Consider the following 27,262-nt stretch of genomic DNA (forward strand, 5'->3'; position numbering starts at 1 on the left):
GCATGGGGAAGGCAGGGGAAAGCCTTTGTGAAAGAAATACCTAGGAAGAAGAATGAGGGACAAGGGGCTCGACCCCCGGTCCGGAGCATTCCTCCTACAAAGGCTCTCCCTTGCCGTCCAGAGGGGCAATGCGGCGTGTATTTTAGGCACATGCACCAGTCATACACCGGACCGCCCCCAATAGGTCAGTTTTAGGTTTCAGTTTCATACATAAATATTATTCTAATTCTTAGCGTTTTTTTGTTTATATTTACATACTTAGTTTAATAATTTAGTTAGTTATTAGTGCTTATTTAATTTTATCTAGTTATAAGTTTTGTGTTAAATTGTATTAGTTATATATTCATAATCTTATTAAATAAACTTACTATAGAAAATACATTATCAGTTTTTTTGTCTGTGAATCTTTGTTATGACTTTTGTTTAGCTGCCATGGCCATGTGATTGTAAATTTCGTAAAATTATCAATTTTCATAACTATCGGAGTTAGTGCACTATTGCACATAGTTAATTAAATCCACCATGGATCTATTTGTCATTAACAGGTAACCTTTAAATGCATACAATTATTTATATTTTTAAAATAAAAACATTTCAAAACAACCTAAAATTTATGAAATTCTGTTGATTGATTTAATTATTTATTTCCGAAGAAACCGACCGAATACCTAGTAACCTTTCTAAATGAATTAATCTTCAGGTATCGAGACTCAGATGACGAAGACAATCCAGAAGATAGAGAATCGGCCAATTTGATAAAGTTAAAACAGAAGATTGAAGAAAGGAAAAGAAATGCAGTGAAAAAAACAACTGATGAAATAGTTTTAAGACCTCCAGTTAAAAGTGAAGATAAACAAGACACACCTGAAAGAGCCATTGCAGATACAGTTGAAGACACAGAAACATTGAAAGAAAAACCAGAACAAACTAAGAAGGACAAGCCTAGCACAGAATTTAAGGTTCTTGGTGTTAAGGAGTTTCAACACAAAGTCACAGTAAGTTATTAGTTAATAGTAGAAATAAAATTCATGAGTCATGAGTATATTATAAATTTACCTAATGAAATTTAAATGATTTCTTTGCTTTAACTTCACCATCACTGTTGTATTATAAGGTCACCAGCTTGTGAGATGACTATGCCCTTGATTTAACTATGAATTCAGAAAGCTGTAGTTTACGTTTTTACTATTATCTACATGTTTTCCAGGTTAAACGCATATTACCACATTGGCTGTCCAATCCGATTGAAGTGTCAACTAATCTGCAAAATTTAAACTGCAAAGTGGAGGACCAAGACTGGCTCCACAGCACTCTGAAGTCCGTGTTGCTCAGTGAGGGAGTGACAGATCTGTTCCCAGTACAGCAACTTGTCGTCCCATCCATTCTTCGCTCACACAAGTTGCCTCCTCCGTTCTGGCCAAATGATGTGTGTGTTTCGGCCCCAACGGGCAGTGGAAAGACATTATCATTTGTTTTGCCTGTTGTTCAGGTTAGTTTTACATTTATTATTGGTTTACAAATGAATTCTTTATATGCTAAAGAGGGTTGTCTGACATAGGAAAGACCTTGTGGTCTTTCTTATGTAGGTTTTTCCTATGTTTATTACAATTATGACTCAATACTTATAATAATAATGATATATTGTGCCCCAGCCGGGAATAAAACCCAAGACCTGGCATGGCAGTCAGGATCACTAACCACTACACCATTGGGTCGTCGACTACTTCACCCTATACTTCAAATGTTTTGCAGATTCTTATGGATCAAGTAGGTCACTGTATTCGGGCACTAGTAGTTCTCCCGGTGCAAGAGCTGGCCACGCAGGTGTCGAAGGTGTTCAAGAAGTACACGGCGAGGACCAGCCTGAAGGTGGCGTTACTCTCCGGCTCCACGCCCTTGCGGCAAGAGCAGAAACAGCTGGTTAGATACAGTAAGTTCCTATTTTAACATGTATGTATATAATTTTATTAAAAAAAATACAATCAGTGAAGTTTATTATATTATTATGTATAGAGGACCTCAATAATAGTGTCTTATCTAAATTGAGTATTTAGATTTGCTTTATCTATAAACGGAAACTCATGTATGTGGGATAAATTAGGAATGTAAGATATACAAAGTGTATGAAAAGGACCATGGTGAGTGCGTGAGCGAGAAGGTTGTATGGATGGGTCAATAAGAAAGAAAGGGATACTTACTTATTCCCAATTTCCGCTGGGGAGCAAAGGGCCGAAGTGAAGCGCCGCCATTCTTTACGATCTTGTTTTGTTGTTAAAATTAAATAAAAAGACTGGTTTAATTAGTCCTACATGTATGTATAATTGTATATCCGACTATAAAATTTAAGAAGAAACATCATTCTTGGTTTACAATTATTGTCATTATTGATGGACTGATGGTATACTTATCACGTTTGTTTCAGCTGAGTCCCAGGGTTGGATATGCGAGACAGACATCATAGTGTGCACGGCGGGCCGCCTCGTGGAACACCTGCAGAACACCCAGGGATTCTCCCTCAAGCACCTCAAGTTCCTCGTCATCGACGAAGCCGACAGAATCATGGACCACATACAGAACGATTGGCTCTACCACCTCGACCGCAGCATCAAGCTAGACAACGAACTCATGACGGGAAAAGACAACAGCCTCAGTTGGCGCAGTCTAACGGAACAACGGCAACCACCGCATAAACTATTATTCTCCGCAACTCTGTCCCAAGACCCGGAGAAGGTCGAGCAATGGAGTCTGTTCCAGCCGCGACTGTTCTCAGCGGCACCAAAGAGTAAATACGAGGACGACACACAGAGTATTAAGAAATACACGACGCCGGATGAGTTGCAGGAGCAGTTTGTGGTCTGTGAAGCGGAAGTGAAGCCGTTGATTCTGTACCACCTGTTTGTCGAGAAGCAGTGGAACAAGGTGCTTTGTTTCACCAACTCGTCCCAGACGGCGCACCGGCTGGCGGTGTTGTTGACGACGTGGAGCGAGGGCCGGGTGAGGGTCGCCGAGCTGTCTGCAGCCCTTGATAGGACTAAGAGGGAGGCTGTGTTGAAGAAGTTCCACCAGGCAGAAATTGATGTGTGAGTATTTTATTAGGAGTAATTATGCCATAATCATTTATCTACAAAAAGATGTCCTCAGAGTAGCAACATAATTTTCAAAATGGCTAATATTTTCGTTTTTTTACAACTGATCTATTATAAATAACGCAAAGTACAAAGGTTCTGGAGTTTAGACCCCGTGTCGGCAAACGGCGTGTCGGTCGCCCCCCAACCCGTTGGTCTGATGATCTGCGGAAGGTATCGGGAAGCCGCTGGATGCAGATGGCGGGTGACCGTTTGGGGTGGCGATCGTTAGGAGAGGCCTATGTCCAACAGTGGACTATAGAAGGCTGAGAGAGAAATAACGCAAACCCACAGCTCCGTAAAAATCACTGCAGGACATGAGCCTCCTTCATGAATTGTGGGTTATGGGCGTAATCTCCATGCTTTGCAGGCGGGTTGGAGATATCACACTACACAAACCTCTATCAGAATCCAATATCAAAACATCAACATAAACCATTACACCTATTCCAGACTAATAGGCACAGACGCGCTAGCCCGCGGCATCGACATCCCCGAGTGTGACTACGTGGTGTCATACGATCCTCCGCACAACATCAAGACGTACATCCACCGCGTGGGCCGCACGGGGCGCGCGGGCCGCCGCGGCGCCGCCGTCACCATACTGCTGGGGAATCAGGTTAACATGTTCAAGGTATGCTGAAGTATGTTATGTAAAACTAGCTGTTCCCGCGAGCTTCGCTTCGCCTTAAAAAGTTTTCCCGTAGGAATTCCGGGATAAAAAGTAGCCTATGTTCTTTCTCAGGGTCTAGACCCTATGTATACCTTTCATTCAAATCCGTTGAGTAGTTTTGGCGTGAAAGAGTAACAGACAGACAGACACAGTTACTTTGGCATTTATAATTTTAGTTAGGAAGGATAAGTACCTAAGTAGTATGATTAAATAGGCATTATAGATATTATGTCGCGAGCTTTGACCTACTATCATACCCTCGTGTGTATCGTGACCACGCGGGAAATTTAGCCAGATTTAACGAGAGCGATGTAAGTGTCCTAGTCGATGGCATACCATACACCATACACCCGACAAAGAAAATGTGTTTCCAGGAGTTGACAATAACGAGCTGATGATGATTATGACTAAGATTAAATTACAGTCTATTAATTAATATCTCGTCTGCGTCTTGCTCGCAGTAAATCTTACATTTCTACAAGTACCTACTGTATTCTTGTAATTTGTCACAGCCTTCCGATTACTAATATAATCCCTGCCATAAATCCTCAATAATACTTGCTTCCAGGAAACCTTACAATGGGAGAAGAAAGACGACCTTCCCAAGGTGGAGATACCACATGACATCTACGAGCGGTTGTCGAGTAGCTACGAGAGAGCCATCAACTCTACCAAACACGCGATTCAGCAAGAAGTCACGTCACAGGTCAAGAAATCAGTCGCCCTGAAGAGAGGAACGAAGAAATCCAGACCAATGAAGAGGAAATTAAGCGATTCTAAAGAATAAATGATTTATTTTGTTTATGTTGAATTGATGAAGTTTTCTTTATGTTTTGTCCGTAGTGAAGTCCAATCTTGCTGGAGTGCAGAGATAGATTGGTTCATATTGAAGAGCAAGAGTTGATATTTTCCAGTAGATATATAAATGTAGCTATCGGTGCTGAAGGCGCAAATTCTAATTTTAGTGTTTAAAATTCAAATCTAAATCTTTTCGTAAATCTCCTTTTCCACTGGTATAATGTATAGTTTGACTTCGCTAAAATTTTACTTTGTGCCTTCAGAATCGTCATTCGAGTTTGTTGATTATACATGATAAATAGTTGAGCCGTAGGTTAATAAAATTGAAACATCACATCTAATTTAATCAATTTATTTTTAACTTTTAGTACAAAATAAAACTAGTACACAGGGATACATCTCAAACTTAGCATTTGCAATGTTGAATAGTCCGAGGCTTACGACAATAAGTCTTCTCATTTGTACTATTTTAGACATTATACCGTCACGATTATTTCAAATCTCTATCGAAAAATAAACCTAGTTACATACTGAATAATGTAATCACGCTCTTTGAGTTAACTTGCCATTACCTATGCCAATGCCTCCTATATCCACGGTACTTTAGAATTGATTTTACACTTAATTTATTTTTACATACAATACACAGACACAAAATTTGAGGTCAAAAGCGGCATTGATGAGTTTTTCAGGCACATTCAATCCAGTGCACACCAATAGCTGAAATACACACAGCGACGTCCAGCTAGAAGCGACCACCCTAACTAGGGATTTCTAATTAGGTTCAAGCCCTTAGTTAGATTCCCTAAGGATTTGCCCCATATCATAAATAAAATAAAGGTAAGTAGTCAGTAAGTCGTATTATAATTTGGTTTTACTTGGGACATACTTCGGAAACGAGATTTTGTTGAAGAAAACATGACTCTGACTATACTAAGTCTAAGTGGCTGGTTTAGTGTATCTAATTCTTGCTATTTTTCAACTCGACTAAATAAATTTAAAAAAAGTCATAAGGCAAGAGCGCCGCTGTATGTATAACAATTATTTATAACTTGAAAATCTCAATCACCGAGTTCCTTAAAACCGATTGAAATCTACAACAATTTCCATTATCCTTTAAAGTTTACCGATTGTTACCCTATATTCACTTAGTAATATGTCGCGACAAAATCTAATCTAGTTTAGTTACGTTATCGATTTATATAAAACATTTCCCTTCAATGAGAAAACTCAACAATCATCAATTTGGACTAAAATCATTAAAAACACATATGAAATTGTAATTTTATTGATTTTAGCTTCCTTGTGAGAAGTTACAAAGTCTGTGCTCATAAGATAATGCAGTTTGATCTTACTTCTTATGTCTAAAGGCGGATGTAGATAAATTAGTAATTAATTTTCTACCACTATGGATGATTTACAAAGCCACCCTTCTCTATGCTAATTTTCTAATAGTGAGTTTTAAAATACATAAGAACAATCCACGATATGATTTGTCAGTAAAATGATCGAACATTTAAGGGCACTCTATACAATATTGCTTCTCATTTGTTGTTTTTTACATAATTACTAAATTTATTGACCTGATGTGAGAAAAACTTACACCATAAAGAGCTGCTTTTAAATAAGTCAAATATTATGATTTTTTCAATTTGGTGACAACCCAAATTAAACAAGTGATTTTATTATTATTAGGTAAGTACATTGATTTGTATAAAAATAAACACTTTAGTCTAATGCAAAACTTGTATTACATGAGATTGGTGTGTATATTTATTAGTCTTCTTGTTACATAAAGAAGTAGTCGAAGTTCTCTCGACTCTTCTTAATTGAATCAACAACATAATACCGAATTTATTTTCATGCTTTTAATAATGTCAGCTAATATGGTGAGTAAAAGTAGTTAAAATTACCGAATCATCAAACATGTGCGTTTTTATAAGTAATATTCATATTATACATGTCAAATTTATTAAATCTAATCATGCGTTTTTTAAATAAAATTTAAATACTTTGGCACTATCTATTTATTTCATATCAGTAAAAAAACACCGCTGACAAACTAATGAAAAGATCGCGGAATCACTTAGCCTACGAACTCGTAAGATGGCAGTTATCGTTATCAATTATCATGCAATTGGTGTGTCTGTATAAACATACAGATTATTTAGAATTTTTCTCTAAGGCGCTCAGAGGTACTCGTAAAATATATCTACTATTTTATCCAACAAACAAACTGAATGGTAAAATAATCACGTGTAAACTTGCACAGGAAAAGCCCGTGTTTTTGCAAAAAGGCTGCAACTCACAATAAAATATTACATACTATTATAATTTACTTTATCCTCTCGTGAAATGACATCTAAATATTTTAGGCAATATCGGGTTATTCTAGATCTCTCTATTGGGATTTTATTGTTTAAGGTCGTTATTATAATTAAGCTGGCAGTGTCTATTCTTATTATGTAAGTGTGTAACGTAAGGCCCACAGCTACTGCAGTCAGACAATATTATATCAATCTATCGTATAATTAATAATTACAATTTACCTACTATGCTCAAGGTATTCTCAAACTCTATTTATAAACCCGCTATTCAATTTCATAACTATATAACACCTCAAAGAAATGATTAACATTATTCAGACTGATCCTTCTGCGACGAAACTCGAAACGAAAAACAACAAACCAAATCGAAAGACGGCCACTCGATTAGCGCACTGACTGTATCAGACTTATACAGCTAAATGAACACATTAAATACGACGCGATCATTTTTAAACACCTCAATAAACTAAAACATACCCACATAACCTAAAATTAAATTATAAGTCTTAAACGTAAAAATAAACTCAATAATATACATAATTACATTACATATTCGAAAAAAAGAAATAACAAAAAAAAATACCAATATATTTATCAGTAACATGTGTAAGAACCGAAAACGAAACGAGCTCCCGCTTCCGTTGCAAAAATAGTCATTACTACCTCTGTTGCGGAACGCTCAATATTATCCTTCAGAAAAAAAACAAAACCATAAATTGACCATCCACGTCACATAAGTCACTCACAACGTTCACGACGCACCTGCTTACACAGTTTACAGCCTTAGCCTATTTGTTCCACAGTGGTCTGGTCATGTGTTAGATAGTGAGTGGCGGGGGGCGACAGCGCAGTGGTCACGTGGCGGGCGGCGGCGGCGGCGAGCCGGCCCACGCGCCCCAGCGCTCGCGTCGGAAGAAGCGCTTCTTGAAGTGTGCGGGCGGCGACGCGGGCGGCGGGCCCCCTATGCCCGAGTCCGGGGAAGTGTTGCACGCCTCGTCTCGCTTCTCCTCGATGGCGGTCGACGCCATTGAGATGATTTGGTCGAAACGGAACGCGATGCTCTTTTGCCATTTCGTCTCTTCCACTTCTTCTGGTTCTGGAGGGGAGAGTAATTATTATAATGTGGTTCAGAATTGGGATAGAAGGAGCGCGGCACACGATGAGCGTGAAGATTATAGCCAAAGTTACTTATAAATAATAATGTAACGATCGATGCCTGTAGGAATCAAATTCTCAAGCACGAACAGTGTAGCTTCTAACTCCACTCCAGTTTCCTGGACCCACGACCACAAGACAGTAATAGGCTAGTTTTGCGGCGATCCTTCGGAGACGACCATAGGACTACACGCTGATGATATATTAACCTGATGACGAACGTCTATATTGGCCTATATGCTCATGATGTAGTTACCTGATGCAATATGCCGGGGCTCGTCGTGCGGCGGCGCGCGCCAGTACTCCGACGCTAGCACGCGAGCCTGCAGGCATGCCGCTAGACCTGCGCTGATGATGATATAGTTACCTGATGATATAGTTACCTGATGCAATATGCCTGGGCTCCGACGCTAGCACGCGAGCCTGCAGGCATGCCGCTAGATCTGCGCTGATGATGATATAGTTACCTGATGCAATATGCCTGGGCTCCGACGCTGGCACGCGAGCCTGCAGGCATGCCGCTAGACCTGCGCTGATGATGATATAGTTACCTGATGCAATATGCCTGGGCTCGTCGTGCGGCACGAAACAGCATATGAAGAAGGTCGAGATGCTCTTGAGGGAAGTCTGTGTCTAGAAGTGGACGACTACATCAACATAGCTACAAACAGTAACAATATTAACCTGATGCAATGTGCCTGGGCTCGTCGTGCGGCGGCGCGGAGGGCGGGCGCTCGGCGGGCGAGGCGGCGCGCGCGCGCCAGTACTCCGACGCTAGCACGCGAGCCTGCAGGCATGCCGCTAGACCTGCGCAAATTTATGGGTTACAATTTATTTAAAAATACACACATACGTGAAGTCAATACATCGCAAAAAGATCTCCCTATGACTTAAATATGTTTGAGAGAGAACGTAACGTTATATTGAATGAATAATGAATATTGAATGCTCGCATCGCATCGTTTCTCAGTTTTATCTATGGCCCGTAGCTTGGTTAGGCTGTTTTTAACAGCATGCGGATTTCATCACGTACGTGCGTCTCGCGTGCAAATTCGTAATTCGTATTCTGTCAAACGTATGACTGCGTGCGCGCAATCCCGCATGCGTGATTTGCATGATGAATCCCGAAAGCTGTTAAAAACAGCCTTAGTCCGTCCGTTAGTTGTGTATAGTTTCGCGGATATCAAAAGCTGCTAGCTAGTGTCAACATCCCTAAATAAATATTATACCGGATGTTGCAAAAAAGAGGATAAACTATTTTATTATTTTAGTCTACAGCTTTTAGAAATTGATTCCTAGTTACCTTCGAGCGGCGGGTGCTGCGCGGCGGGCGCGGGCGGCGCGGTGTACCTCGCGCTCATGTTCACGGCCGCGTTGATGATGCTCTGGTTGGAGATCTCCAGCGTGCGCTCGATCTCCCCGTTCACCAGGTCGCCGATGGTGCGCGGCGCGCTCAGCCGCTCCTGCGACAGGTGCCGGCGGAGGGCGAGCTTCGCAGGAGATACCTGGGGGGAAGAACAAGTTAGTTGTGGTGGATTTGGTTAGCTGATGCGGAAGTAGATGGTACATTATATCAACTCAATAATCTATAACAGCTCGAAGATTTGGATTGAATGCCATGAAAGGGCTTACTAAGTATGGGACAAAAAAAAATCTTGTGACTGTGTGTGTTACTTGGGCACTAGCGGGAGCAGCGGACGGTCTCATTCAGCTGCTTGTAGTAAGGGTTCAGCGCGAGCTGCATACGTCGACGACTTCAGCGACAGTTAGATACCGAGCGATGCTATTGGTGCCTACCATGCTGCACTGTCGCTATTGGTCGGTATACGTGACGTACTGAGTACACCAGTAGCCCGCACTCACCTGCGTGTAGTCGGGCTGCGAGGGGTGGCCGGCGGGGTGCGGGGGCGCGGGGCGTGGCTCCAGCGGACTGCGTCAACACCGAGCGACGCCATTGGTTAACACTATGCCGCACTGCCTCTATCACCAATAACTACAGCTCACACTGACCTGCGTGTAGTCGGGCTGCGAGGGGTGGCCGGCGGGGTGCGGGGGCGGGGGCGCGGCTCCAGGTATCGCTCGCGGCGCTGCGGAGGCGGCGCTCACTATACCGCTCTATATCGCTAGTCGTCACTGCATCACTACACCAGTAGGGGTCGCACTCATGTCAATCACTACAGCTCGCACTAACCTGCGTGTAGTCGGGCTGCGAGGGGTGGCCGGCGGGGTGCGGGGGCGGCGGCGCGGGGCGTGGCTCTAAGTACCGCTCGCGGCGCTGCGGCGGCGGGGCTCGCAGGTAGCTCGGGCGGAACGGCTGCGGCCGGTAGCCCGGGTTTGGGTATCCTGGGGGACGAGAGGATTGGATAACAACTAGTTAGTAAAATCTCCAAGCTCTGGCATATGTCCCAAAGAACCCATGATCATGGGTGTAGACGAGTCCTCAAGTGGCTCCTGCTCGCTACACCGAGAACCTAATAAATTGATGGTCATTAGATCGACAGACCGAGGACAGAGTGTTGCGTTGCAATTTGGGTCTGGCCTCTATGTTTAGCAGTTCACATTTTTTTCTGTAGATGAAAATAATGATGATGGCGATAAATATGGAAGACGACTTTCTTCAAAGTGTATGCAATAAATATTTAAATAATTTAGTAAATTATTATACCATTATGATATTCACCTTGCACCGGCCTCGCCGGCCGTCTCTCCTGGTCCTCATTCAGCACAGACGTTATTATACTCTTCAGTCGGTCCTCGAAATTTATCACTTTCGGCGATTCCTGCACTTTATTCACCACATTCAGCGGTTTCTGCGGCTTGACGGGGGAGAGGCGCGGGGCGGGGGCGGGCGCGCGGGGCTTGTTGCAACGGTAGTCTGGTTCGCGTGTGTAGCCGTTGACAATGACGTTCGGCTTGGATATCTTGCCCGCTTCTATCTGGCGGCCGGTTTCTGCGGAAGAGAGAATAGTTCAGTGGATAGGAAAGGCAGGAATTAAAGACGTTGGTGAGAACGTCTCTCTACCTGTTTACAGAAGACTACTACACGTAGTATGTATGTACTTTTAGCTTGTATTAGTCATAGGTACTGAATTTTAGGTATACCTATGTATAACAATCACGAGTCAAAATCTTGCTGGCATAAGCTATGTATGGGGTTTTATTTACTTTCCTTGAAACAACATCATGTGTCAGTCAAGAACAATTCTATCAAACTAGGAATCCGCACGCCACAATACGTGTAATTGCTCCTAATCTTCACTCGGAGTGAGTCCCACGGTACCTTTACTCTTCCCTCAAAAATCCTCGTCAAACTCCACATACCGAGTATCTTCATGGCGAGTATCTCGGGGTCCCGCTCGAGGATCTTGCCCACCAGCGGCACGTCGGGCCAGTCCTGCGAGCGCCGGTGTTCGCGAGGCTTGCGCGGCTTCTGCGTCACCGTGTGCGGTTTGACCGTGGCTACTGGGACGCCGGCGGACCGGGGTTTGACGGGGTCGGAGGATTTCTCGATAAATCGATACTCTATTATTTCGGATGAATTCTTCCGGTGTATCAGTGGCAAACCGAAGTCTCCCACACACACTACGACTCACGTGCGCAACTCACCTGCATAGACAGGGCCTCTCCGTAACAAGCACGGGCTACTTTACGATTACCTTCCTGGTCCTATAGCACGGGGCGCTATCAAGACGTGACAAAATTTGTCCGTCGTGCTCGCTCTTAAGGATGCGCGATGCAAAACTCTTGACACGTCTTAAATGCGCCCTATACTAGCCCTTCTGAGTGCGAGCACATACCGAGTATCTTCATGGCGAGTATCTCGGGGTCCCGCTCGAGGATCTTGCCCACCAGCGGCACGTCGGGCCAGTCCTGCGAGCGCCGGTGCTCGCGAGGCTTGCGCGGCTTCTGCGTCACCGTGTGCGGCTTGACCGTGGCTACGGGCACGCCGGCGGACCCGGGCTTGACGGTGTCGGAGGATTTCTCGATCTGGACGATCTCGCTTTGGAGGTGCGCCACCTGGTGGGGAAATAGGTTAGGTTTGGTGATTGATTAATAAATTCGAGTCGTACAGGTGGGGTGTGGTTTGTTTGTTATGGGTATTGAAAAGGAGTGGTCAAATGGCAGCTGTTTCAAGATTAAATCATTATTATGTGTAAATCTCGCTGAAATATAAAGCCATTCGTCTTCCCCTCAACATCAACCCCCAATTTTACAAATAACACAACCATAATATACAAACGTTCACTTATTTTATTTACCTGAGCATGCAGTCTTTTCCTATGCGCCAGGGTAGCAGAAATCTCCTTCAGTATACACTCCTGGGCGGCAGTCTGCGTGATCTCCGCATCGGGAGGCAAGTGACCTAGTTGTCGGTACTTCTCCGTGATCTCGAACGTTCGCTGCTTGACCAGCATCGCTTGTTCCGCTTCTATGTTGTTCACCTGTAAGGTAGGGGCGGTTAGGGGTATTGCGTAGGGAATTAGTTATAAATATAATGGATCGCGGATTAATTCGTTGTAAAGTTTTACTTTTACAGTACTAGTTTTTAAACATGAAAGACTTATTGATGAAAGATTTTTTTTATATATTTTATAAACAGACATTAACATAAACGCGTTTATTTTCTCATGCATGTGTCACGTTCACGACTATAGTCCCCAAAGAGGTATTTAGAGATAACTCGAAATCTTGCCATCCAATTAGGTCAATTTTTAGACCAATTAACATCAGCCAAACCAAAATATACCATACCACCTAATACAAAATAGCTACAACAAACCTGCGCCTGCAGCTTGCTCGCTTTGCTCTGCAACTCCTTGTGCCGTCCCACAATCTCCTTGGCTTTAGCCAACAGGTCGACGGTATTGCTCGCATGGATTCCCAGTTCGCTCATACGCGCCTTGAGTAGCGCCACACTATCGCTTATGAGCACGCTGATTTGTTTGTCCAGTTGTGAAGCTCGCGATTTGAGCTTTTGATTCCGTTCCTGTTGATAAATGGGTACAACATTAATCTAAATATTCGTTAAATAGTGCATGCATGACAGGATTTAAAAGAGCAGCAGAGTGTAAAAATAAGATTGAAAAATTTACTAAAGAACGACGCTAAAGTATAATAAGATCTTGATTTTTAAATTTAGACCTAGCTACTCATTTGAGGATATCTACTTCTTTAGGTCGCAGTGCACACTAAAGAACCAACCGTATCAGACCGATCGTTAGATAGTTAACAGCACCTGCAGGCTGTATGTCTGTCTCCCTCGCACTCACCCTCTCCTTGTCCACGGCGTGGCTCACTTCGCGCTCGTACTGCGGGTCGGCGAGGCGGCCGGTGAAGGCGAGGTACTGATCGCGGAACAGCTCCAGTAGCACCTGCAGGCTGTAGGGGGTGGGCGCGGGGGGGATGGACAGCTCCTTGTGCAGGCGGGAGGGGGGTTGGAGGGCTCCGAGCGAGGAGAGGCGCTGTTCGACGCAGCCCGGTGGTGGCGCTGTCACCTGCGGGACGGAATATTGGGTTAAAAATTTGACAATGGTGGAGTAGTTATAATAAACGAAAGGAAAGCCAACAGTGAATGATAGAAGGCTGATAATGATGATGGTGAAAGCAGTTACACGTCTTCCTTAGCGTTAAGTGATGAGGCCCTCAATTCAGGGTGGGCTTAGGGTTCGTAGCCATCATGCTTACCCATTATAGTGGATAATACGAAGTACAGTACCTACGAAATACTAAAATCTGTCTATAAAACCATCCTTCTTCAGGACAGTTCATAAAGATTCTTTCACTCACCGCGCCATTCTCCACAGTGCTAGCCAGGGTAGTAGAATGCAGCAAGTCCAGTCCAGCAATAGAACCACCATTATTCCTCCGTCGCTTGGTGCGCGGTCGCCATCGGTTTCAGTTAATAATAGAGAACCAATGATAGTGATGATAGTCTATAAAACCAGCTTCTTTCACTCACCGCGCCATTCTCCACAGTGCTAGCCAGCGTAGTAGAATGCAGCAGGTCCAATCCAGCGATAGAGCCTCCATTGTTCCTCCGTCTCTTAGTACGCGGTCGCCATCGGTTACAGTTAATAATATAGAACCAATGATAGTAATGATAGTCTATAAAGCCAGCTTCTTCCACTCACCGCGCCATTCTCCACAGTGCTAGCCAGCGTAGTAGAATGCAGCAGGTCCAGTCCAGCAATAGACCCTCCATTGTTCCTTCGTCGTTTGTTGCGCGGTCGCCAACGTTTATAGTGACCATAGTGGTAATAGAGATAATAAAGGAGCAATTATAATGTCAATTTATAAATCTAGCTTCGTTCACTCACCGCGCCATTCTCCACAGTGCTCGCCAGCGTAGTAGAATGCAGCAGGTCCAGCCCAGCAATAGATCCCCCATTATTCCTTCGTCGTTTGGTGCGCGGTCGCCATCATTTGTAGTGACCATAGTGGTAAAACGGGCATTATAATTGCTCGACAGTTTATAAATTAAGCTTCTCAACTCACCGCGCCATTCTCCACAGTGCTAGCCAGCGTAGTAGAATGCAGCAAGTCCAATCCAGCAATAGAGCCTCCATTATTCCTTCGTCTCTTAGTTCGCGGTCGCCGGCGATTGCCCGCGCCGCTGCCGGCGGAAGCGCTGCGTTTGTTCGCCACGCGGCCGCGACGACCTGTGGGGTAGGATGGGTTAGAGAGGGGTTGCGAGTGAGACGGTGGTAAGGTCAATTCTTGTATAGTTGTTAGGGAGAAATTGTGGGTATAATAAAAAAAAGCATCGTATAAACTATGTAACAAGAATTGACCTTTTATTGTTATACCTGATGGTAGACCTTCGGACAATGAGAACACAGGATTAACTTATTAGTAGCCAAAACGTATGGCAGTTACAAAATAGTGCAGTTATATATTTTCGCATTACTTATAGACCCAAATTCATCATCAGTGTCGCTGGAGCCAGTCTACTTCACTCTCAGTAGAGCGGGAGTACCTGCTTTCTGTCAGTATGTATAGTAGCACATATGCTGGTCCGCTCTTCTTCACTCTCGGTGCACTCTCTGTGCCGTATGTGACGGTATGCAGCAGTGTACTTTGTACTCACTGTCTCGTCGTCGGTGCCGCTGGAGCCAGGCTACTGCACTCTCTGTGCCGTGTGTGCCAGTGTGCAGTACACTAGGTACTCACCAGTGTCGCAGGAGGCCCAGGGCGCGCCCCACTCGCGCGGCGCGGGCGCGGGCGCGGGCGGCTCGTCGTCGGTGCCACTGGTGCCGCTCTGTTCTTCTTCACTCTCAGTGGAGCGGCGCGCGGCGCGGCGCTTGGCCGCGGCGGTGGCGCGCCCGCGCGTCCGGCCCATGTCCGCTCTGTAGGTGAGACAAGCATTAGAAATCAGCAGCGTAGGTAACCCAATAAAATTATAAGATATTACAGCAGAATCTATTTTTCTCGTAAGGTACCTACTACGAACTACGATTATACGTTAAGTCGATTAATTCATTAATTCTCTAATTCTGTTGTACAGAAAAAAAGTAATGAACTAAACTAAAGAAGGATAGAAATCTAATTCAAAATAAGCACATTTCTCAGATAAAAATATGAGGTATCTTGCAAATGCTGCTATTTTGAAATATCAAAGCTGTGTTTTTGTTTACAAGCACCATGTTTGTTGGTTGTAATGTTGAAAGATTTGCCCCATAATTTGGCTGACTGCGTGTAAACAAGAGCCTGACGAAGCGGGAAGCCATAATATAAACGTCACAGATGAAGTAAGATTTGTAGGAATAGGACTAAATATTAACGATCGTTAGGATTCATGACCTTAATAAAATCAAAACTTGACTAAAATGCACTTTTTCAACAACATTTATTATACCTACACAGTTAACGGTTCTCATTAACTTTTTAAATAATAGTTAAGACTGTAAATAATAAAATAGTTGAATAACACTATATTCGATAAATGTTGTTGTTAATCATTCGTGATAATAACAACGCAAACATCATCCATCGAATCGCACGCGGCACTCACAATAATACGAGATCACAACACAAACAAACAAACAAAATAATACCACGTGGACATCACAGACGTACCAAATTGCCGGTATCACACACATATTTCAATTAACACACAAAACTATTAATCACTGTACGATAAAATTTATCCAGATTACTAGAACACAACACAACTCCTAACGCGAATATATGCACGATATTGCGTAACAAAAAACGATCACGCACTAACTTCACCATCGCCAACCCCTATACAAACACGCGAACAAGTGCGAACCATTTGAAAGGACCGGAAAAAGGACCCAAACTGTCTATGGAACAATAACTTTTTTTGCAGAAAGGAGTTTTTATTTTATTACCTGACTGCTCGGGGTCTCGTGACCTTTCTTCGACGCTCGGGGAGGGACCCCGTACTATGATTGCTATTGCCGTTGAATAGGTCGGGCGTGGATTGCCTGGTAGGGGGTGCGCTGATGTTCCGCTTTCCGCTGGTCTCTCCCTCGTCATTCTGACCCTGTAATAGGGGACATTATCAGTAATGATAATAATGCTATTTTTACTTCTGTTTTATGTTTATACGATTGTTTGTTTGAACAACAATATAAAATTGTTTATTTCTATAGATAATTAATAAAATTAAACGACTTCGTTTTACTGGTTTTATCGCTTTCTGAATCTAGATTTCAGAGCTAAAATGGACGAGTGTCATACCGATCATTAATTAATTATAGTAGAGTCAAAATTATCTATAGGATAACTTTGAAAACGGGAGCTCCATTATAGCATAGTTTTTTTGAGGCAATGCTACAGTATCAGTACAGTATCATTGAGGTGGAGGCAAAGTTCGTTTTAATCCATGATTCACCAGTATTTTAAGGTACTTGCATTGCCAACCATATTATTATTCGACACGGGAATCGAACCAGTGCCCCAATCAGATAATTAAAATGGTTTTAGAATATAATCTTGATTAATCTTTAGTAATCAAGATACTCGTGTAATGCAGAGTTAATACTTAGAAAGATTAGATATCTCGTGTGTACAGTAATTTATATTTAATAATAGTAGGTACTTACTCCGTTAACTTTTACAACCAATGATGATGGATAACAGAAGAAAAATAAATATAATAAACAATAAAATTGTAAATTATATATGTTTGTACATAATAGTGTCAATAACTTGATTGCATTTATGAATAACCAAACATAAATTAAACTAATAATAATAAATCATAGGTATAATTAAATAGAAAATGTAAAGAAACTGAAAGTTCATAAGTGTGAATACCTACTACGATAAATATAAAATACGTAGTACATATGTATAAAATATAGTCGTTGATGTTGGTATCGTTACAAAATGAATACAACAGTTTATAAATTTTGCCATTTAAATCGCGACACTGGCTTCATTGGCCCAGCGATCACAGATCATAAATTATAATAAAGAAAATTTATTGTCATGAAACTACCATCGCCACCAAACGACACCACAACCAACGACACCACAACCAACGACTCCAAACAAACATAAACCATAAATCTACAATAAAAGATGACGTGATTGGAAACAGACCCTTTTGCTGACCTTGGCTTTCGGATTTTTCAGTCTTTGGAAGTATCTCTCCAGTTTGGTCCTATCGATTATGTGTAAGTAGTAGGAGACGGGCTTGCCAGTCCAGGAGACAGATCCCTTGAGAGGGGACATCTCACTGACGTGCATGATGGTGCCTATGTCACTCAAGTTCCGGTCGGTGATGCGGAAATTCAGCGGACAGAAGCTTTTTGAGGACACGATTTTGGCGCCATCTTTTAGGTCCGCGAATCTCTCTTTTAGCTGGTGGTCGACATGTGGTCCGAAGGCGAAGTTATTGACGAAGACGATGGTGGCGGCGTTGATCTTCTCCCGGTGCTCGTCTAGTAAGAAGTCTCCCTTTATCAGCTTGTATTCGCCGTGTTTTTTGCCGTACCACTTCATCCACATCTTGAAGTGGTTGTCCATGCTCTGTGAACAATTATTCGTTTTAATAAGTAACTATATCTGGCTTATTAATTGAGGAATTTAATTGATTTCATGCTGGAGACGCCTAAAGTGGAGAGCTTTGAAATTTGCGATTTTACACGGAGGGAATGGCGCAATTCTACTTAAAGTTGGATAAATGAATGCAGGTAGTACAAATCCCACCATCATAATGAGCCTAATAAACCTCTCCTGCTGAACATAGCCTTCCAAGGAGAACCATAACACTTTTCGTTACAAGCAACGACAATAGGTAATATAGGCACCCCTGGGGTGTAGCTGACAAATAGCATTTGTTAACTTCACCACCGTAATGTAGGGAAATAAATAACAAATAACCAACGATAGTATGATGAAATCCTCACCTCAGCATATCTGCTAGGAACCTCCGCCTTTTCAACCCCGAGACAGATCCGGCACGGGGTAGCAGCGGCCATCTGCAGCACCACCTGGCCCACGCCCGAGCCGAGGTCCACGAACACGTCCTCAGCCGTGATGGAGATCTGGTCGATCATCTGGCTGATCAGCTCGTACGACGTCTCGCCGTAAACCTGGTGAGTGCAGGAGTAAGGGTTAATGTGAGCGGGTGGTGGGAGGTGAGGTTTTATTGCGTCGGGTAAAGACTCTGTTGATGTTGGTTGAGGACAATAGTCATGGCGTCATATCACCCAAGTATTCAATTGTTTTTGGAGTCACACAGTATTTTTACAGTACAGTAGTAGTACATTAGTACAGCAGCAGAAGGTTCAGAATTGAATCACATTGACTTCGCCAATTCATACTATCGCTCCATATTTCAAGAAATATGCATATCTACTACCAATCTTACTGTTAGTCTTACAAAAGGTTTAGTATTAGTAGCTTTTTACAGTATGAGATTTTCACATAGTATAAAAAGATGTGATTAGTCGCTTACGACGTTAATAGTAAAACGTGGCGCGGCGAGGCGGGGCCTGCGCCGGCGCACCCCCGGGGCTCTCGCCGTCCCGCTCGCACTCCTCAGAACACCCTATAAAACTTCTCACTTACTCAGGTGTAAAACAAAACAAACCTAAACGAAACAAAACTGGCTGACAGAAGGGTGAAAAGTTGAAAACACACAAATGAAAATTCTGTAAAAGGAAGGGAACAGACTAGTGCTCGATCTGCAAAAACGATTGTTGATTAGTAATTATATTTTTCAATATAAAAACTTAGTTACCCGCACTGCTAGATTAGGGTTGCCACTTGTGTATTAAGTCAATCTGTTAGTTGCTATTCTATAGTTATTATACGCATCAAAAAAAATATCATAGAAAATTTTGCTGAAAATGCAGATTTGGCAAACATATCTGCACTTTATGTGCGATTGTGGGATTTCCTCCATAAAACCCATTGTGCACATCCATAAGGAAGTTGTTGTTCTATATTTAGTTGAATAATTTAATTTGAAGAAGCATTTAAGATATCTCTCTGTATAATGAATAATTATAACATCTTACTTTTTGGTAAAATGGCAACCCTATCCTAGATAAGAAAAAATATAAGGATAAGGATGAAATTCTAATGTGCTTATTTACAATTATGTTTTGAAATCTATTTTACATACTTACTAAACCAGACTGCCTAGTTGTCTGCCTACTTTATAACTATTTCTTGAATATGCTCACATGATGTGGTATAATGAGACTTTGTCAACACAGTCAATATACTGAATGCCGATGTTGCTTTTTTAAGTAAATAATATATAAGCTAGAGCTGTAATGACAAAACCACTTTCTTCACACCAAAGAACAACATCCATCCACTAATTTTCACATGCACTCTCACTCCTTACACACAGCAGCCCTGTAATTGGCCACACACTCCAAACCCTCTCCCTATTGGTCGAGTCTACTCTCTCTCCACACCGTACGGACACATGATTGGTTACCTCGGGCGAGAAGGGCTCGTACTGGTTGAGCCGCTCCGGGTCGGACACCGCCTGGTTGTACGTCTGCTGCAGGATGTGCTTCAGCAGCCCCCGCGAAGGATACTTGTTGAGGCGTGCCGCGGGTAGAGAGGTGCCTTTCTCCTGTAATAAAAGAAAAATATTGCTTAGTAATCTTACAGAAGAAGAGTATACTCTACGTGTGAAAAAGTCTCAAAGTGTCAAAACCTTAAATTGTATGTTAAAAATTCTGCTCAATACTTATTGAGTTTTGGATTGCGATTGGACACTTGTTTTGGATGCGGAAAGCTATAGATCGGATCCATGCTTTGGGAGAGGCCTACGTCTAGCAGTAAACTGCTATAGGCTTGTGATTATGATAAAGTGTTTTTGTAAATCTCATTTTCAAAATGGCTAAATTTATAGGTTGCTGTTGCTGAAATTAGATTATGGGACTACAGAATCGACATCTTTGACTGACACACTTGAAACTCTATTTCTCTACACACGAACTTTTTGAAGATATTATCGCTCATCGATAGCTTACTTAGCAAATTGGTTAGAGACGTAAATAACTAATCACAAGTAGGTATGATAAAAATATATTCATAAATATGAAGAGTGTGATATGAGCTTGTATAGAAAAACATCTTCATAAATGTTTGTGTACAGGTGAACGACCTCCGGTACAAAATTCCACGGAATAAATAAGCCTTTCTACATAAAGATGTAACGCTCTTGTGACTCACTCAGGTAATTTTAAACACAGGTGTAAGCGTTGCGGAAGAGAATGAGAAAGAATTTGGAAAGAATACTTGTAACCAAACAAATTTGAGTGCATGAGAAGAGATAAATAAGTGGTTCTATCAGGCAAAGAGTATAGTCGATATCCGTTCCTAACACAAATGTTTAGTAGTTAATAACTACTAGTTATCAAATAGAAAGCGCAGGTATGTACAAAGTGTCATAGGGTAACCTCTAGTGCAAAGGACGTAGAATGAGGACGTCGACTTCAGTTTTGAAAAACTAATCAGATCTTGGATATTGTTGTTGAAGTGTGGTGACATTGGATACTATTGATACAAGACAAACAACACGTGGTTAACATTATCCAAGGCAAATAGCTAATGATAATCATAGTTTCCGCCAAGATTTTCTCTAGTGTTTCAGAAACGCATTTGTAGTTTATTCCGGCGAGGTCACCTGCTGTAGAAACTACCAAGTACATAATTATGCTTCTGGACTTCCTCCAGATTTGTTCAATTTACGCTTCTCATCTAGGTACACATAGTCAGTACACGGGCCTTCAACTTTCAATATGAAGATAATCAGACGTTGAAAGATCTTATTATTGTGTAAAGTACATTCGAAATTCTTTGATTATCTCCAACCAGATCGCTGAAACCATTCCGCGAAAGATTCTATACCTGCAAAACGGCAGTATCGCCATGAAAATAAACCAGCAAGTACGCAGCATCTTGTGATTAATAAGTGCCACCGCTCAAGATTTAAACGGTAATATTTTTTCGACCTTGACATAGAGAATTGGGTGGCAGTCGCGATCGCGATCGATCCGGGCGATGTGAGGTCGACTGCCTCCGTGCTCAAGGTCGTGGTAACTCAACCGCCTGGGTAATAAATGCAAGAGTTTAATTGGAGACAAGCGGTCATTCGCTCGGCTATAGATAGCAACCGCTCGATGGCGAGTGGCGGCACCACGTGCATTGCATAGCCACATACGTGCACCGCTGTATGCCCAACAGGAAGTAACGGGCGGCTTGCTTTGTTGCATACGTTCATACGTGTTAGGTGGGTTACGTCTGTACTGTACATACACCGAAGCACCAGTGAGTAATGTAAATGATGAGTCAGTACTAACGTACCGGTATTAACTATTCAATGTTCTGTAAATTACGCTGATTGCAACTAACAGGGCAGGGAGAACATGCATGACACACGAAGCTTTGGCAATTTTTCATCGTGTAAATACATTATGATCTATTTGTGTAAGAGAAAATTATAGGTTTGGTGAGGTGCCAACTGTTTGTCGTCGTCATGACTTCCTTCTGCCATTCGAAGGTAACGTTGGCAGCGAGTGTTTAGACACAAACACGCAAACAAAGAAGTAGCGTTTAGTAATAAATGCGAATTCAGGTAAGCATTTCGTCCGAAAGAATGAAGATAATTTACAAAGTGTATGACAATATAATAACAATATTTAGTTTACTGCGCATTGACCTTTAACCTGTCTTGAGGGCTAAGGACAAAAGTTCGATGTACGAAGAGTCTACGATACCCACCAACCTATACCTACGTATAATTATAATTAAAGTAGTTCTTGTTTATCATCATACGGGCCGAGAGAGCGACGTAAACAAACAATATCCGTGGGCGTTTATTGATACGGCGACAAGAAGCGAGTAGCCGCACTGTTCCAAGCGCGGTGAAACTCCGCCGGCCGTGTTTATCGCTACGAATTTAGACGTACGAAATGAATAGATAGGGCTATATTTAGCCCACAGTGGAAAATCAATACTGCCCTGCGAGTCGTCGCCTCGCCGCAGCGCTACCAAGTATACGGCGGAGTTGAAGAGGGCAACGCGTACATTCACGTGGAGTGTACCCGAGCGGCGGGTTGAATAAGACGAGCTATTGAGGATACGAGAATGAGGCCGCCATCCACTCGCACAGTTCGCTTGTCCGGTTGTGCGATTGTTTGTAACATTGTTGTGCACAACGCGGCCAGACATGGCCTGTTCCAGTAAAAAAAATATACAAATAACTAGATAAGCTCGCTCGTAAAAAACTGGTACTTTATTTACTTATTCAATTAATTATGCCCAACGAACGAGTGCCGCGGGTCCAAGCTCTTGAATGAATGAGTTCAACGGCATTATAATCACTGTTTATCAACAAGTCTAACTAAATTTACCTCCCACAGCCGAAACTATGAAACGAAAGTGGAATAGATCTTTTCTCTGTAATTATTATTTAGTAAAGCGTCTAGATTGGAGTAATTAATATGAATAGAAGGGAAAGTTCGGGTTAGTTCAACGTCGATAGGAAGTACCCTGTTGTTAGCAGGACGCACCGGCCTCGGGACGCATTCTCCGCATATTTGTAGTAAACATTTGTTTACGTTCAGAGCATTTCCATTTCATTCGAAATGCATCGAAACCGGTCACGATTATATTGGGATCTCGACGAGCGCGACCGTTTAGCAATCTTCTACCTACATACAATGCAGATCTTTTCAAATCTTTTGGAGCCGCATTTTAGAGCTTAAACGAAGGCATATTGCATACCTATCTAGCTTACAAACTTCTTCATTTAAACACTACTTTAGTAGTAGACATTATTCAAAAAATATTTGGCGACGAGTCGGGCCATGGACCGCGTAATTCTAATTCCTTCCCCTCGAATTCTCACGCTAAACTGGGTTAGGGGAAGCTGCGTCAAATCGATATCAAGTGTACGCGGGTTCGCATTTCATAATGTCCCATTCATCGCGGATTGCGTAAAAACTGTTATGCGTAACCGGTCTATGGCGCTCTTATTATTTTTGTAAGTATGTTTTTGTTACATTGTTGTTAACACATTGCAAATGATAAGATAGCCATAATTGATAAGAAATAGCGAATTGTCACTGTCGATAATCGTATCGTTTTATATTATTATTAAAGCTAGCAGAGCTGTTTAGGAATCATATTGGTTTAAAATACGATTGCTTAACACTATGGCAAACATTGGAAGGGCCCTGCAAAGCGGAGGTTCCATAGTGGGCGTCGCCCATGGGCCCATGACGCAACCATCACCGAGGCCTTGTTCGGTGCCCAAATACATGACTTAGAACATCTGGTTGCGTCACGCCAGTCACTCGGTGAAATTTAGAAAGTGGCCCTTCATACGTCCGCTATGCGAGAACCTTTGCCATGTACAGGGCCACTGGCAAATTGCTGTAGTTTCTTTTCTCCGACTGGCCAAGTAGAGAAAAACATCATTCAAATGACTGCTCAATCCAGTTGGTATTCTAATGCGATCTTTGACGTCCGAGACTGACACAGCGAAATAGCTGTGCGCCTGCGCAGCCAAAAAAAGGTCATTAACACGGCGTGAGACATTCGCGTTCACTCGGTGGTGCGGTCATCGCCCCCGCGCGGCCGAACTACGGCCATCGCCGCCGGCACCGACTGTTACTACAACACAATGAATGCTTGACCGCCGCTTGCAGCCGCTGTTGCAACGTGACCTGCTAGCGATACATGCTGCGTCTGCTTTACTATAGTAGGTACCAATAGGAGGACGGAATATCGCAAAATCAAGTACCGTAATTTGGGGAAGCCCCAACAAGCCATATCGGATCAATCAGAACCAATTCAAACATAATGATGTAGCAACTAACTAACAAACGGCTACTGTATAGCAATCCACAGCGCAGTAGTGTGAGTGTTTATTGTGGATTACAAGCAGCATTTCTTTTAATCACGACGTAATCCCAAGCCATCAATCCGTCGCGTGTGGGTTGGAAAACTTCGAGCGGTGTTGATTTACAGATAAGTTTTCTACAGTAATGATTATTCATTACTTCCTAGTTATTCTACTGGTGTTTTCCGCTGTATTATCTAGTGACACTGTATGAATAGGCGCTGGCAGTGGTGGTCCTACAACACTGCAAGGTTGCGTCCTGATTACGTATTCTAGTCAAGAATCGTTGCTCGGTGACATCATTATTACCGAGATATGCTGCTGAATATCATTATTTCCACGGCGTTTATAATACAACGCTTATAAATACCGAGAAACGTATAACAGCGTAGCAAAAAAACTAGGCAGATGTTTAGTTAAGCTAACTATCCCAATCCAAGACGGTGCCAAGTGTTTCCTGCAAACACCTGCTTCGTAGAGCATTATCTACCTGTTTCTAGTCGGCGCTACGTCACAGCCAGAAGTGGCGTGCAGTGTTATAAATAGAGTTAGCCTCGCGCGTCTACGGACATCGATCGGTGGTGCCGCCATCTTGGCCCTCGTGGCTCCCTCCTGCGGCCCGCCCCCCGCGCCCCTCCCCGCCCCCTGTCCCACATTCGCCGCGGATCCACATATTCACCGCGCGCTGGTGCAGGCAACACTGCTCTTCTTTCGTGTCAATGTTTAATTGACACACTTTTCCGAGGCTATTATAAAAGTTGCCGCCGTTTTAGTCTGTAGGAAATTTTCATGTTTCTGCTTTTGGCATTAGCTTGTTTGTTTTTTTATGTAACAAAACAATCACAAGGTAAATAGAGAAGCGGTACACCATGTGACCTTGGTAAAACAGAAGTACATTTCAGATACGAAACTTGTAACGGTTCAGAATAGGTTTGTTATCTAGTAACTGAACATAAATTGTAGAAACGTAAGGTAGTATAAATATAGATGAAGGTGACCTCAAAGAAGTTTCTGCGATACGAAATGGTGCCAAGTGCACGTTTCACCTACCTATCTACCTACATACATACAGAACTACTTACATACATTGGTAAATAATAATAAACACAGAAACAATATCTAAAACCTACTTAGGCCGGTATATAGGGCTATTTTTTTCTATTGCTTCATATACTAGGAATAACATACATGGTCCTATTTTTATTTAAGTCACCTGACTAAATGTGTAAGTTGGTAGAACTGAAAGCAATGTTTTGGTATACAAAGTGAACTACGCTAAAGAGTCATTGTGATAATGATAAGGTTAAAACATGTGTAGATTAGCAAATACATGTATTCACATAATACATCACATCAACAATTTATAGTCGTCACTCGACACTGCAGAAATAGATGCATACTTGCATAGCCTCAGCTGTAGCAACTAGCAAGGCATGCAACTTACAAGTGTGAAGGTATTATGTTGCCTCAAGTACCACCCAATGTTATATAAGAGTCCTTTACATACAGCTGAAGTGTTTTTAAATACTTGTGCTACTTATAATGTCTTACTTATTATAGTGGCCTTATTTTTAACACATTTTATCATACAATACATATTTGGGGAAGGTGTCGATCTGCTGAATATAATATAGTGACCGTGTTATCAATACCACTAACAGCTGTGTGTTTGTTCTTTATTTACAAACGTTCTGTTTTGCTTTTGTGTATTGTGAAAATAAATGATCTATACAATATACATACAGATAACAAGTAGTATTTGAAAGTCACGAGGTTTTTTAACGTGATCTGTGAGAAGATCTTTTTCTAGTTATCATATTATGGTCGTCAATAGGCGAAGGTGAACTGCGTCGACCTTCTAGATAACAAAACCAATAATTAGCGATTAACTGATAACAGGCCCTGAGATCAGAACACTGTGCTAAATAGGCAAACCATCGAACCTTTATAAGTACACAGACTGTACTATACATACAGTATAGTTAGCATAGAACCATTAACATTACGTACATCACACATCAAACAATGTGTTTCCCTTTGACGAATGGATATCGTCACACGGTAAGGTCTGATTACAATAAATTAATCGATTGCGTAATAAAATGTATTGTTGGCCGATCGCATGTTGCTACTAGGAACTCATAATCATAAGCCACGTCTAACACTTCAGATCTGCAAAATTCATAGACTAAAACGCAAATGCATGAACAGAATAACAGTACGATACAGAGCTGCACAATAACCGCAGTTATATTCATAGGAAAAATCTGCTAACGACCGAAAGCGGGCGATTCTCCGCCGCGTGCTTTCACTTTCGTCGCCACCGCGAGATGTATTTATAAATGAGCACGTGGAGGTGGCCCAAGGCACAGTTATAACTTTAAAAAGTTATAAATTATACAATCGCGAGCAATGACAAAGTTTCACCCAGAAAATGCCAACCTAATGACACAATTTTTAAAACATTTAATTCAAAATTGAAAACTTAATATTTTCATTTGGTAATAATGGATGAGCTATTAAATGGTCTTCAATAGTTCAGATGGATTAGCTAGCCTTTCCCTTTAGGAATGATTTGGTGCTTTGAACTGCTATGCCACTGGAACTTTGTGAGTGTACTTGAACGATAAAGGAGGTATCATCACAAGTCATTCGGTCTCCTATTCTGTCCTCGTTATTTTGGCCCCCAAGTAGATCGGTGCAAGGAGTCCGCATAACAATATAACAGGGAGAGACATAAACCTGCGCATACGCATGGACTGGGAGGTCACGCCGCTGACGTATTGTTCACGGCCGCGTTATGCCAACTTCCGTGTTGTGATTACATAAATAC

At 42.3% G+C, this 27,262-nt stretch overlaps 2 protein-coding genes across 2 annotated transcripts in view; one reads left to right on the forward strand and one right to left on the reverse strand.

Moving 5' to 3' along the window:
• Positions 1-394: 394 nt before the first annotated feature.
• Positions 395-4,609, forward strand: LOC105387143 (probable ATP-dependent RNA helicase Dbp73D). Its single transcript, XM_038112428.2, has 7 exons — positions 395-545; positions 701-995; positions 1,208-1,489; positions 1,753-1,930; positions 2,423-3,080; positions 3,579-3,759; positions 4,367-4,609. The coding sequence occupies exons 1-7, from the start codon at positions 523-525 to the stop codon at positions 4,583-4,585; spliced, it is 1,836 nt and encodes a 611-aa protein (XP_037968356.2). The 5' UTR covers positions 395-522; the 3' UTR covers positions 4,586-4,609.
• Positions 4,610-4,932: 323 nt separating this feature from the next.
• LOC105387142 (histone-lysine N-methyltransferase, H3 lysine-79 specific) overlaps positions 4,933-27,262 on the reverse strand; it is a 29,081-nt gene continuing 6,751 nt past the window's right edge. Inside the window, exons 4-19 of the mRNA XM_048633236.1 lie at positions 20,008-20,148; positions 18,461-18,646; positions 17,652-18,080; positions 16,433-16,587; positions 15,249-15,424; positions 14,574-14,737; positions 13,349-13,573; positions 12,859-13,065; positions 12,338-12,520; positions 11,876-12,095; positions 11,400-11,600; positions 10,744-11,028; positions 10,270-10,421; positions 9,382-9,583; positions 8,763-8,885; positions 4,933-8,019 (exon numbers count right to left, since the gene is read on the reverse strand). Coding sequence (XP_048489193.1) covers positions 7,778-8,019; positions 8,763-8,885; positions 9,382-9,583; positions 10,270-10,421; positions 10,744-11,028; positions 11,400-11,600; positions 11,876-12,095; positions 12,338-12,520; positions 12,859-13,065; positions 13,349-13,573; positions 14,574-14,737; positions 15,249-15,424; positions 16,433-16,587; positions 17,652-18,080; positions 18,461-18,646; positions 20,008-20,148 — 3,291 coding nt within the window. The 3' untranslated portion in view covers positions 4,933-7,777. The remainder of the gene's footprint in view (positions 8,020-8,762; positions 8,886-9,381; positions 9,584-10,269; positions 10,422-10,743; positions 11,029-11,399; positions 11,601-11,875; positions 12,096-12,337; positions 12,521-12,858; positions 13,066-13,348; positions 13,574-14,573; positions 14,738-15,248; positions 15,425-16,432; positions 16,588-17,651; positions 18,081-18,460; positions 18,647-20,007; positions 20,149-27,262) is intronic.

This window comes from Plutella xylostella, chromosome 5 (genome assembly GCF_932276165.1).
Source record: "Plutella xylostella chromosome 5, ilPluXylo3.1, whole genome shotgun sequence".
In the NCBI taxonomy this organism is placed as follows: Eukaryota; Metazoa; Arthropoda; class Insecta; order Lepidoptera; family Plutellidae; genus Plutella; species Plutella xylostella.